Here is a 13,591-nt window from a genome sequence, read left to right on the forward strand (position 1 = left end):
TCTGAAGTCAGGACAAATTTAAATCTTTCAGCAGATTCCCAAAATTCTAGACTGTTCCTCACACAAATCCAGCATTTTAATCCTAATGAACTTATTTTTTACTACTGACTCCAACAGTCAACAAAAGCTTTCAGTGTGAACTAATACCATTGATGTTTTCAGTGAACTGATTCAGCCAATGTTTCCAACATACACACTGAGAACACTACCACCTAATGGGCTCAACTTTGGGCTGGGAGCTAAGACCTCCAGAGTTCTTACACCAGCAATTAATTCTATGACCTTGAACATACAGCCATATTTCACCTTCCTTTCTATTAATCAAATTTTAACAACTTAGACATAAAGCTTGTTTTGAAAGTAAAGCATTACTAGTTAAATAAAGTTTAAAAAAAATCTAAAGATACTATTTTAAATTAACTATTCAATATATTTAACTAATCTTTTTCAAGAAATGCTTGGGTTTTAAAATTTTTAAAAACTTTTTCAGTACTACTCTAAATGTTTTTCTCATAATACACTACTAAGAAGGTACAAATAATCAACATTTCAAAGCTATTTAACAACTTCGATTTTTTTACGACAAGTTTTTTTTGTCTGTTTTTCTATTAGGATCTGAATGCTTACCTGTTCTTTTGAGTTCTCACCAGCTATGATTTCCAACATCATGTTCTCTCCATGGCTGCTTTGCTGAAACACCTGTACGCCACTTTTTCTCAGATAGAACTGGGTAAAAACAAAACAGCACATAAAACTTACTTGAACTCTTACACAGTTATCTGTTAAATATAATTGAAAATGTCAGAAGAGAAAAATCTTTTACCTTATGTTTAATGTGCTTTAAAGTAGGAAATCCACAAAAATATAATGCATTCTTGTTGATTTTAGTTATCTTATTGTGGGTTATTTCTACGTGCCAAGCATCCAAAGGTATTGTTTTATACCTAAAAAGCAAGTTGTGCAACATTTGCTCATACAGCTTGACCTTCAGCTCTAGCAACTCTCATTACGCATTCAAACACTCCTTAGTTGACAAACCTTTGACTTCCCTGTAAGGTGGCAATTAATTGAAGCCACTTGGAATCTATACACAAGACTATAAAAACCCATGCTATTGCTGCAAAGAGACTACTCATTAAGAAAAAGACAAAACTTCAAGCCATAGTATGTCCCAATCTCACTATTTTAGTTCACTGTTACCGTCAAATTCTAAACTAGCAATGGTTCCATATGGTATCATTCGTCTTCACAACTACTCATTCTTCACTGAGTGTAATCCTGCAACAAGCATTCCTCTGCTCCTTTGCTTTAACTACTACTAAGGTTATGTTTCCAACGGATCTTGAAACCTCAGCCTGTGTTAAGCAGCCGGCTTTATTTTCAGTGAGAGGAACGTAAACAACACACTTGTGTTCAACTCTGCACTGGACTGAAATGCTTCTATTTTTTTTTTTACAAATAGTTTGGAATTAGTGTCCTGATAAATCATCACTATGATACTATCAGACATTTGTACCAGTCTTTCATCTTCTGTCATACAAAGTTCAGCTCTTCTCTAGAGTATTCTCACCGACTTCGCACTGGTTCATTTGTTTTGCAGTCACATTGGAAGAAAAGCGACAAATACTTTTACCGTGTCATCCACAACAAGTAACATGTAATTCAACATTTTACATTTTTCAGCATATATATTGGCATATACAAGCTTTGGTTAAAATGCTAATAGAAGTATGCTAACTACTTTCAGACTACTCTAAAACAGTTATGCCAGTGTTACCTCGTATGACATCTTTCTATTGCAGGGAATTTCTCTGGCCACGGTGACATGTACTGGAACTCTGCATCTTTGTCATACCAGTACATTAAGCAAGCACTATGAGTATTTCTTCGTTTCTCCTCTTCTTTTAGGCACTTATTACAGGATTCCATGGCCTGCAGCAGTCGTTTCTAAATTTTAGAGAAATTAGCATATGTGAAACTGGCAACAAAAATTAGCATGGAAACATCTACATTGGGAAAGTGGATACCTGCACTTCTCTGGTTAATGTGCTAATTTTCTAACTGCAGACCTACCCTTCCTCATGCCCCAGCTCTCTAATAAAAATTGGGCAATTACAATGAAATTACTTTGGAGAATAAAGATTACCTTTACACAAATATGTTTCCAACGGCTGCCCATATTTTGCCTCTTAAGTTTAACATAAAGATTTCAGACGTCATCATAAAATTCTGCAAGATAACTACTGAAAAAGCTTCAAAACCTTATGGGTCATTCAAGTACCAACTGTCATCTTGTGTAAGAACACTAAGTTCTGTCAGCTGCTCACTGTGAGCTATGGAAACAAACTGACAGGCACACAGCACCACCTGTATACATCTTAATATCCAACCTGCACTTTTATTTTCATCCACTCTCTTTGATGTGCTCAAATTTAATCTGATAAAAGACATTACAGCAGTGTATATAATACTGTTGTCATATACGCAAAATGAAAATGTCACTATTTTATTCCTCTGTTAATGTTTTAGTGTGATTTGTGCTTAAAATCTTCTACCTATTATAGGTGTTCATGTCAAGAGATGTTCTGTAAAAAGACTGGTCTTTTTTCAACTGTTTCTTTTACTTTACCTACAGACATTCTGTATTTTCATATGTATACAGCAATAGAATTTTTTTCCTCAAAAATTCTGAAACTAAGTATTTGAATAGCTGATTAAAAACATGAACAAACAACAAAAAATCCACATCCCTTACTTACGATTTCTGCTACTTGAAGTTAACTCTGCTTGTGGTAACTTAATCTAGCCTTACTCTCCAGGCAGCAAATATTTCTATTTTTCTGTAGTCTTATCAAGCGCCAATTGAAACTTCCATTTAACTGCATTTCTAACTGTTGATAATTAAGAAGTTTAGCAGATTTGTTATGAAGCTTTTTGTCTTGGTTTCAGCTGCCGCCGGCAACAAAAGCGCCACGCGGTCGCCCCTCCCCCCGCCGGCGTGCGGAGGAGAATGAAAAAGAAAACAGGCAGAAACCGTGGGTCGGGATAAGGGCAGTTTAACAGAACAGCAAACAAAGGGAACGGCAACAACAACGGTACAGAGAAGGAGAAAACACAACAACGAACCGCACGACCCAGACAGCCGCTCTCCCGCACAGGACCAGCGCCGCGCCCCCCAAACAGCGAGCGCGTTCCCGCCGCGCCGCCCCCCCCCCCCACCGGAACCCAGCGTGATGTCACATGGTATGGAATACCGGGCTCTGTTTGGCCAGGTGGGGTCAGCCCCCACCCCCCCAGCTGTGCCCCTTCCTGGAGTCCGGTGAAAATTAACCCTGTCCTGGCCAAACCCAGGACATTATCCACCCCTTATTCCATACCATCTACATCATGCCCAGGTCCCCCATTGTCCAGTTGATCACCACCACTTCTCCTGTCTCCAGATATCATTTCCTTAGTCTATGGATCATCACTCTAAAGTGTCCATTGAGTTCATTTAATCCATGACTTCAGGCTCCATCTGTCGTAATGGTCTTCCGTGGCAGGAGAGGAGATGTGTGGTGATGGGCGGTCACTTGCTGCATCCAGAGCTCATGGCTGATGTATCTGGTGCGGCCCATGCCCACAGTCTGCAGGAGATGTTGATCTTGATGAAGTTGCTGGATGCCAGTTGTTGAAAACCAGGTCCAGTTCCATCATCGCTGTGCTCTGCTAGGTTTTCATCGAAAAAGTCCATCCTTCTTTAATCTGGACGATTCTTACTATGCTACTACTGGTACAAAATATAACAATTATAACAGTGATAACAGACAGTGACAGGGTTATTTAACAATTAACTTTATACAATTTATTTATGGACTATTCTCACCCAAAATTAAATCCCCATGAGGTACACATCGGACTTCCCCATCCTTCCGCATTACCCACCAGGTACACCCAGGTCCTTGAGCAAAAGCAATCCCGCGGACGGACTTGCCTTTGCCCGAGGCAGGACTAACCCAAACCGTCTTCCCTAACATGCTCCGCATGTGCACTACAGGGACTTTATCCCCTTCTACGGGGCGCTGAGGTTTTGACTGGGCAGGACCAGCCCGGTTGGTGGACCCTCTGGTGTTAACCAACCAGGTGGCCTTTGCTAAATGGGTATCCCAATTTTTGAAAGTCCCACCCCCCATTGCCCTCAAAGTGGTTTTTAGCAGCCCATTGTAACGTTCGATCTTTCCTGAGGCTGGTGCATGGTACGGGATGTGATACACCCACTCAATACTGTGTTCTTTGGCTCAGGTGTCTATGAGGCTGTTGCGAAAATGTGTCCCGTTGTCCGACTCAATTCTTTCGGGAGTGCCATGTTGCCACAGGACTTGTTTTTCCAGGCCCAGAATGGTATTCAGGGCGGTGGCATGGGGCACAGGGTAGGTTTCCAGCCATCCGGTGGTGGCCTCCACCATTGTGAGAACATAGCGCTTGCCTTGGCGGGTCTGTGGCAGTGTGATGTAGTCAATCTGCCAAGCCTCCCCATATTTATATTTTAGCCATTGTCCTCCATACCACTGAGGCTTTACCCGCTTGGCTTGCTTGACTGCAGTGCATGTTTCACATTCCTGGATAACCTGTGCAATGGTGTCCACGGTCAAGTCCACCCCTCGGTCACGAGCCCATCTGTATGTCGCGTCTCTTCCTTGGTGGCCCGAGGTGTCATGGGCCCACCGAGCTATAAACAGTTCACCCTTATGTTACCAGTCCAGATCCACCTGAGCCACTTCAATCTTAGCAGCCTGATCTACCTGGTGGTTGTTTTGATGTTCTTCAGTGGCCCGACTCTTAGGGATGTGGGCGTCCACGTGACAGACTTTTACAGCCAACTGCTCCAGCCGGGCAGCAGTATCTTGCCACAATGGGGCAGCCCAGATAGGTTTGCCTCTGCGCTGCCAGTTGTTCTTCTTCCATTGCTGCAGCCACCCCCACAAGGCATTGGCCACCATCCAAGAGTCAGTGTAAAGATAGAGCACTAGCCACTTCTCTCGACTGGCAATGTCTAAAGCCAGCTGGATGGCTTTCACCTCTGCAAGCTGGCTGGACTCACCTTCTCCCTCGGCAGTTTCCGCGACTTGTGTAGGGCTCCATACAGCAGCCTTCCACCTCCGCTGCTTCCCCACAATGCGACAGGACCCATCCGTGAACAGGGCATACTGTTTCTTATCTTCTGGCAGCTGGTTATACAGTGGGGCCTCTTCAGCACGTGTCACCTCCTCCTCTGGCGATGCTCCAAAATCTTTGCCTTCTGGCCAGTCCATGATTACCTCCAGAATTCCTGGGCGACTGGGGTTTCCCATTCGGGCGCGCTGGGTGATCAGCGCGACCCACTTACTCCATGTAGCATCGGTGGCATGATGCGTAGAGGGGACCCTCTCCTTGAACATCCAACCCAGGACCGGCAATTGTGGTGCTAGGAGGAGCTGTGCTTCAGTGCCGACCACTTCTGAAGCAGCTCGAACGCCTTCATATGCTGCCAGAATCTCTTTTTCAGTGGGAGTATAGCGGGCCTTGGATCCTTTGTATCCCCGGCTCCAGAACCCCAGGGGTCGACCTCGAGTCTCCCCTGGCACTTTCTGCCAGAGACTTCAGGTTGGGCCATTCTCCCCGGCTGCGGTGTAGAGCACGTTTTTAACATCTTTCCCTGACTGGACTGGACCAAGGGCTACGGCATGAACTATCTCCCGTTTAATTTGTTCAAATGCCTGTCGTTGCTCAGGGCCCCATTCAAAATCATTCTTCTTCCGGGTCATGTGGTACAGAGGATTTACAATCTGGCTGTAATTTGGGATGTGCATCCTCCAAAAACCCACAACACCCAGGAAGGCCTGTGCTTCCTTTTTGCTGGCTGGTGGAGACATAGCTGCTATTTTGTTGATGACATGCATTGGGATTTGACGGCGCCCATCCTGCCATTTTATTCCCCAAAACTGGATCTCTTGCGCAGGTCCCTTGACTTTACTTCGCTTAATGGCGAAACCGGCTTTCAGAAGGATCTGAACTATTTTCTCCCCTTTCTCAAAAACCTCCTCCGCTGTGTCGCCCCATATAATGATGTCGTCGATGTACTGCAGATGTTCTGGAGCTTCACCTTTTTCCAGTGCAGTCTGGATTAGTCCATGGCAAATGGTGGGACTGTGTTTCCACCCCTGGGGCAGTCGATTCCAGGTGTACTGGATGCCCCTCCAGGTGAAAGCAAATTGTGGCCTGCACTCTGCTGCCACAGGGATGGAGAAGAATGCATTAGCGATGTCAATTGTAGCGTACCACTTGGCTGCCTTTGACTCCAGCTGATATTGAAGTTCTAACACGTCTGGCACGGCAGCACTCAGCGCTGGTGTGACTTCATTCAGGCCACGGTAGTCTATTGTCAGTCTCCACTCTCCAGTAGATTTTCTCACTGGCCATATGGGACTATTAAAGGGTGAGCGAGTTTTGCTGATCACTCCTTGACTCTCCAGCTGGCGGATCAGCTGATGAATGGGGAGAAGGGAGTCTCGGTTGGTACGATACTGTCGCCGGTGCACCGTTGTGGTCATGATTGGCACCTGTTGTTCTTCAACCCTCAGCAACCCCACAACGGAAGGATCCTCCGAGAGACCAGGCAAAATGGACAGCTGTTTAATTTCTTCCGTCTCCACAGCAGCTATGCCAAAAGCCCACCGATACCCCTTTGGGTCCTTGAAATAGCCTCTCCTAAGATAGTCTATACCAAGGATGCACGGAGCCTCGGGGCCAGTTACAATGGGGTGCTTCTGCCAGTCCTGCCCAGTGAGGCTCACTTCAGCCTCCAGTACACTCAGCTCTTGGGACCCCCCTGTCACTCCAGAAATGCGAATGGACTCTGACCCTTTGAAATCTGATGGCATTAAAGTACACTGTGCACCAGTGTCCACTAGAGCTTTATACTCTTGTGGATCTGACGTGCCAGGCCACCGAATCCACACCGTCCAATAGACACGGTTGTCCCTTTCCTCCACCTGGCTGGAGGCAGGGCCCCTCTAATCCTCGTCAGAGAATTTGCTGCTCACCTGCTGTAAAAATGACTTGGAGGTCCCCTCCAGAGGATCTGAATCAAGGTCAAACTGTCTACCTGGTCTGGAGAGCTGGCTTCTGGAAACTGGAGCGGCATTTTTCCTAACAGAATCCCCTTTTGTGATTGTTTTACCTCGCAACTCACGTACTTGTGCCTCTAGACTTGAGGTGGGTTTTCCATCCCACTTCCTCATGTCCTCTCCGTGGTCACGCAGGTAAAACCACAGGGTGCCCCGGGGTGTATAGCCTCTGTATTCCCTCTCCTGAGCAGAGAAACGCTTGCCCCTAATAGCTGAGACACTGGCCCGTACAGGTGGGGAGTAGGACATGTTCTCTTTGATTTGCCACACCTCCCGGGCCAGTTTCTCCACAGCTGAGACAAGGGAGGAAGAGAGACTTTCCTCATATTGGCAGAGTCTGACAGCCACCTCATCCACTGTTGGTGCCTCCTTACCCTTCCAGTTTACCAGTGAGTTGGCATATGAGGAGGGTGCGCTCCGCACAAACTTCCTCCACATAGATGCTGTGCACTGGACTTCATCTGGGTCTGTGGGTAACTGGTCATCGTCTGGTTCATTATAAACCAGCTCCCGCACAGCTAATTCCCTTAAGTACTGAATACCCTTTTCCATATTGGTCCACTTGCCAGGATGACATACAAAATCGTCACTGAAGGGGTATCTCTCCCTCACCCCTGAGAGAAGTCTCCTCCAGAGGCTGAGGACTTGTTCCTTTTTTCCCAATGGCCTTGTCAATGCCCCCATCCCTGGCCAGGGATCCCAGCTGCTTGGCTTCCTTGCCCTCTAACTCCAAGCTGCTGGCCCAGCACCGCAGCAGCCAGGTGACAATGTGCTCGCCTGGGTGGCGGCTGAAATCTTTCCGCATGTCTCGCAGCTCGCCCAGGGACAGGGACCGGGTGATGATCTCTGTCTCTATCTCCCGCGATGACCCTGGCTCATCGTCATCCCTCCCGGAGCGATCTGCTCTCTTTGCCTCTTTCTTTGGTTTTACAGGGGCAACTGCTACTGGCACAGGTTGGTCATTGGGCTCAGACGCGATGCCTGCAGCTGGAGCTGGGGCTGGAGCTGCTGCTGTGCCTGCCGGGGAAACCAAGGCAGACCCTGCAGCTGTGGCAGCAGCAGTGCCAGTCAGGGGGACTGTGACTGCCTGCTGGGCTGGAGGGGCTGCAGCAGCTGCTGTGCCCGCCAGGGAAACCGAGGCAGACCCTGCAGCTGTGGCAGCGGCGGTGCCGGTCTGGGGGGCTGTGACTGCCTGCTGGGCTGGAGGGGCTGCAGGACTGGCTGGGGGGGCAGCGCCAGTCGCAGTGCCTGCCGCTTCACTTCCCCCCCTTCCCCTTTAAGGCACTGAACAGTGTTGAAAATGGCTCGGTAGGCATGGGCCAGACCCCAGCACATTGTGGTGATCTGTGTCTCTCTGGAGTTCCCAGGGTGGCAGCACACTTTTTTCAGATATTTTACCAGATTGTCCGGATTCTGGATTTGTTCAGGGGTGAGTTTAAAACACACTGCAGGTGCCCACTGCTCTAGACATCTGCCCATGCTGTCCCACACACCCAGCCACTCACAGCTATCCAGCCCCGGGGCAGGTCTCTGCACGATGTTCTTAACGACTTACTTAACCCTAAACAAAACCTGCAACCCATTCAGGAGGCATAACAAAAGGAGAGTGCTGCCCTGAGCATCCCACGGTACTCGAAATTCTCAAAAGCAGTTAGGACCAGCCTGAGGGAGAGAGGGGGGGCAAAAGAATGGGGGAAGGTATCCCCTTCGGTTTTCCCCACAGACTGGGTTTGATTATTAACAAAATCTAAGACATAGGATCCGAGGTATGGAAATGACCGCAGTGCCGCATGCAAATACAAGACTAATTTCATGCACAGTGATGTTATCATATCATAAGTCGATATCGTACAGTACAGCAAAATCATCATCTTAATCCTTTTTCCAATGATGATGAACAGAATGGCAGTAAACACATACTGCAAATAAGGGTTCAAAAACCACAGCCATCTGAACAAAGTCAGCAACATTTTTACCGGCGACTATTTAACTAACACAGAAAAATGCCTATAGCAAAATTTAACAAAATCTAAGAAAGCAGTTTTAACACCCGCTGCTCAGCCCTGCTGTTATCCCTGCCCCACGTTGGGCGCCAAATAAATGTCTTGGTTTCAGCTGCCGCCGGCAACAAAAGCGCCACGCGGTCGCCCCTCCCCCCGCCGGCGTGCGGAGGAGAATGAAAAAGAAAACAGGCAGAAACCGGTGGGTCGGGATAAGGGCAGTTTAACAGAACAGCAAACAAAGGGAACAGCAACAACAACGGTACAGAGAAGGAGAAAACACAACAATGAACCGCACGACCCAGACAGCCGCTCTCCCGCACAGGACCAGCGCCGCGCCCCCCAAACAGCGAGCGCGTTCCCGCCGCGCCGCCCCCCCCCCCACCGGAACCCAGCGTGATGTCACATGGTATGGAATACCGGGCTCTGTTTGGCCAGGTGGGGTCAGCCCCCACCCCCCCAGCTGTGCCCCTTCCTGGAGTCCGGTGAAAATTAACCCTGTCCTGGCCAAACCCAGGACACTTTTATAGACCACAGACGTTAAAAGAACTTACCTCATCAATAAATGGGATTAATACTACAGCTTCCCATTCTTGCTGTTTTCCATTTAGGTCAGTTTTAAAATCCGGTGGATAATATTCTATAATAGGAGAGTCTTGACTAACCATCAAATGCTAGGAAAAATACAATAGAGGAATTCAACAATATCAGAGACAATTCAGCACCAATTCTAAGAAGAGATAGAGGAAGGCTGGTATTAAAATCAATTCAAGGCTGAACAGGAATTCAGCATTTATCACGTAAGTGTCCTAGTCTGACACTGCCTAGCAAGAGCAAAATTTTGCATTTATTATTGACTTTACAATGTACTAAGAATAGTAAGAAGTACTTAACCACATACCTAAAACTTAGAGGTAGAATATAACTAAGAGGACATGCAAAAATATCAAGAAAAGTTACTTCAAAATAATGATGAGGTTCAACAAAGGCAAATGCAGGGTCCTGCACCTGGGGAGGAACAACCTCATGCACCAGTACAGGCTTGGGGTGGACCTGCTGGAGAGCAGCTCTGCGGAGAGGGACCTGGGTGTCCTGGTGGACGACAGGTTAACCATGAGCCAGCAGTGTGCCCTGGCTGCCAAGAAGACCAATGGGATCCTGGGGTGCATCAAGAAGAGTGTGGCCAGCAGGACGAGGGAGGTTCTCCTTCCCCTCTACACTGCCCTAGTGAGGCCCCATCTGGAGCACTCTGTCCAGTTCTGGGCTCCCCAGTTCAAGAAAGATGAAGAGCTACTGGAGAGAGTCCAGCGGAGGGCTACAAGGATGATGAGGGGACTGGAACATCTCCCCTACGAGGAGAGGTTGAGGGAACTGGGCTTGTTCAGCCTGAAGAAGACAAGGCTGCGAGGGGACCTAATAAATGCTTACAAATATCTGAAGGGTGGGTGTCAGGAGGATGGGGCCAGACTCTTTTCAGTGGTGCCCAGTGACAGGACAAGGGGCAATGGGCACAAACTGAGGCACAGGAAGTTCCGTCTGAACATGAGGAAGAACTTCTTCCCTCTGAGGGTGACGGAGCACTGGAACAGGCTGCCCAGGGAGGTTGTGGAGTCTCCTTCTCTGGAGATATTCAAGACCCGCCTGGACAAGGTCCTGTGCAGCCTGCTGTAGGTGACCCTGCTTCAGCAGGAGGGTTGGACTAGATGACCCACAGAGGTCCCTTCCAACCCCTACTATTCTGTGATTCTGTGATTCTGTAAAGCAAACAACCAGTCAGTGATAGATAAATGCAATTTAATTCTAAATCCTACCTGGTAGCATTTAGGTAGCAGATCTTTGCTAGCTGCTGGAAGTACAGCAAGAAGCTGTTCAAATGGCATGAAAGGTTTTCCCAGTTCAAATTTGATTTTGAGTTCGCTGATGTTGCGAATATCTGACAGATAAGGTGCATAATGATAAGGATAATACCTGCAGGAAAAAAACCCCTCTTAAGTTACTTGACTTCATTACAGCACAGCAGTGTTCACAGATGAGAAAGAGGCAGAACCACATTAAAAGTTCGCAGTGCACATTTTTAATCAATTTTCAATCTTTAAGCAACTTCTCATGACAATTTTTCTTACCAGCTCCACGACTGAACTCCATGGTAGTAATAATGCAAAATCCATTGTATTGCCTGGACATAACATTCAGCTTGATCAGCCAAGAAGTCACTTGAAGGAAAACAGAAAGATATTTATTAGGTTTTCTCATTTTCACTGATATATAAAAACTACTTTGCGCCTTGTAAATAGGAATGAAAATAGAGCGTTTTGGGAACCTAGTAAAACCATAGTTTTCTAGATCCATTTAATATTAATGGATTTTTTCCTCTCTGGTCCTCAAATACCTGTTACAGAAAACTTGACCTGCAGTTCTTCTTGCATTAGCCAAAAGCATCACCGCTGCAGTACACTGCCATGCGTTCTCTGATTTCGACATGGATGAATAGTCTGTCTTCTATTAGACACACGCAAAGACTTGCCTTTGGTGTTTTCTATTTTTTTTTATTTTTTAAAAAGGAGAAAAAAAAGAAAAAGCATACACTTACTCAGAAACTACTTCTACACCCATTTTAGTCATGTAGTAAGTTCTTTTGTATTGCCTAAACTCTGTTTCAAACAGATCATCATCTTCTGGTTCATCTTCCAACACAGCTGAAAAAGCAGTCATGGAAGAAAAAAAAATTAACATTCACTTCTCTACTACAATGAGGTTTGAAGACATTCAGTTTTGACTTAATGCCTTAACTTTATTCCTCAATTCTCAGTTATAAGTGCTCATATCTTCCTTGCACTGGAAGTAACACAAAACAATTAAACTACATCTTTACCCAGAGTTCAGCAACATCATCTTATATCATGGAGTAACATTTATACATTTTTGACACTCAATTTCAAAAAACAAGTTTAAAAACATAATCAACACAACCAAAAACCTCAAAGCCCTGTACAAATCTGTTCGTTTGTCTCCATCTGTGTAACAAAGTACCTAGGCACACAATTACCAAAACCAGTGTTGTTGAAGATTTGCTCATTCATTCCTTTAATTCATCATGGAAATCCTGCTCAGGTGAGAAGCACTTCAAAAGCTTTAGCCCCACTACCTCTCACCATAAGCCAGTGACGTGCTGTTCCATTTCTCAATAGCTGACTATGTAACTCTCTCATTTACATTAAGGTCAGCTCTGACATGAAATTCTTGCAGATCTTCCAAATCTATACACAAATTAACAAGTTTTTTTTGTTATATGTATATGGAGAAATTATTTGCACTTACTTTTAGGAGTCAGAACTTCACCTTCTTTTTTTTCTAAAGCAGCCAAACATATAGAATTTTCCTGAGCCTATTAAATTAATATTTGAGATAAAGTAAAAGTACAGATTAATATGCAAGTACCTCACTCACAACCATATAATCTGCAACTCAAAATGCTATAATCAAGATGTATAAATACTATTATTTAGTATAAAATCCACTACATTTCTTCCTCTTTAATTGCCATGGGAAAATTATTTTATCCATACAGATCAGACAAAGGAGCCATCTCAAATTAAATCCCAACTACCTTTAAAAAAATCTAAATATATTGTGTCTACATATATATGTGTCTTCCAAAATGCAACTACTTCCAAAACTGTGCTCTACGCATTTCAGCATTTTTACCTACATTGTGTATTGTGCTACAGCACCAATATACAGTCAAATATTTTCATCAGTAAATACCGAAGAGTTCAAATGACTTTTGTGGGAAGTAAGGATACAAAAAATTTGTTAAAAAAACATGAGAACCTGACCTTGACTTAACCATTTCATCACTCACAACCAGAAATGCATGCAGGCAGTTCCGCAAATGTTACATTTCACTATCTTTTCTGATCTCAAAAAAATTCTCAAAACAAGATGTTTATGCCATTCAATTTGTTTAAGATCAAATTATTGATTTGCATAAAGTAACATTCTTATTTCCAAAACTGCACATGTAAAACACTAACCTTTTGTTTCTTCTGTTTATTTTTTCTGGCTTCCTCTGCTGCAATACCAGCTGCCTCGTTGAGGTATTTGTTGCCCACTTTACTTTCAAACCATTTTAGGTCTACAAAGACTTCACTGAAGTGTTCACGATCAAACTGTGCAGAAAGATTAAAGTTTAGAAGTATCTGAAGAATGCCAAACTCAGAGTGCTAAATTAACATCTTTCTAGTAGGTGCATTCAATTACATCCAGAGTCACTTGTACATAAGCATTTTGCCCTAGACCTACAACTGAATAGATTAATACTAAAAATCTTTTTTCGTAGCAATATATAACACACATCCAAGCCATATTTTGTTTTCTTTCAGTAAGACAGCAATGAGTAACAAAAAGAGTTAGACAACTTCCACACTTCAGCATCAACTCTAGAAG

General features: G+C 45.0%; 1 protein-coding gene across 14 annotated transcripts in view; it reads right to left on the reverse strand.

Annotated features, from left to right (window-relative positions):
* Window positions 1-13,591, reverse strand: part of XRN1 (5'-3' exoribonuclease 1) — a 50,233-nt gene that overhangs the window by 27,826 nt on the left and 8,816 nt on the right. For all 14 annotated transcript variants that reach the window (XR_012763633.1, XR_012763635.1, XR_012763634.1 and 11 more), the window contains 9 exons: window positions 13,180-13,314; window positions 12,464-12,530; window positions 11,736-11,841; window positions 11,269-11,358; window positions 10,957-11,113; window positions 9,700-9,819; window positions 1,778-1,947; window positions 824-944; window positions 628-726 (listed from right to left, as the gene is read on the reverse strand). Coding sequence is in view for 10 of the 14 variants with exons in the window: in XM_075417993.1 (XP_075274108.1) it covers window positions 628-726; window positions 824-944; window positions 1,778-1,947; window positions 9,700-9,819; window positions 10,957-11,113; window positions 11,269-11,358; window positions 11,736-11,841; window positions 12,464-12,530; window positions 13,180-13,314 (1,065 nt within the window). In the remaining 4 variants the exon portion in view is untranslated. The remainder of the gene's footprint in view (window positions 1-627; window positions 727-823; window positions 945-1,777; window positions 1,948-9,699; window positions 9,820-10,956; window positions 11,114-11,268; window positions 11,359-11,735; window positions 11,842-12,463; window positions 12,531-13,179; window positions 13,315-13,591) is intronic.

This window comes from Opisthocomus hoazin, chromosome 4 (genome assembly GCF_030867145.1).
Source record: "Opisthocomus hoazin isolate bOpiHoa1 chromosome 4, bOpiHoa1.hap1, whole genome shotgun sequence".
Classification (NCBI taxonomy): domain Eukaryota; kingdom Metazoa; phylum Chordata; class Aves; order Opisthocomiformes; family Opisthocomidae; genus Opisthocomus; species Opisthocomus hoazin.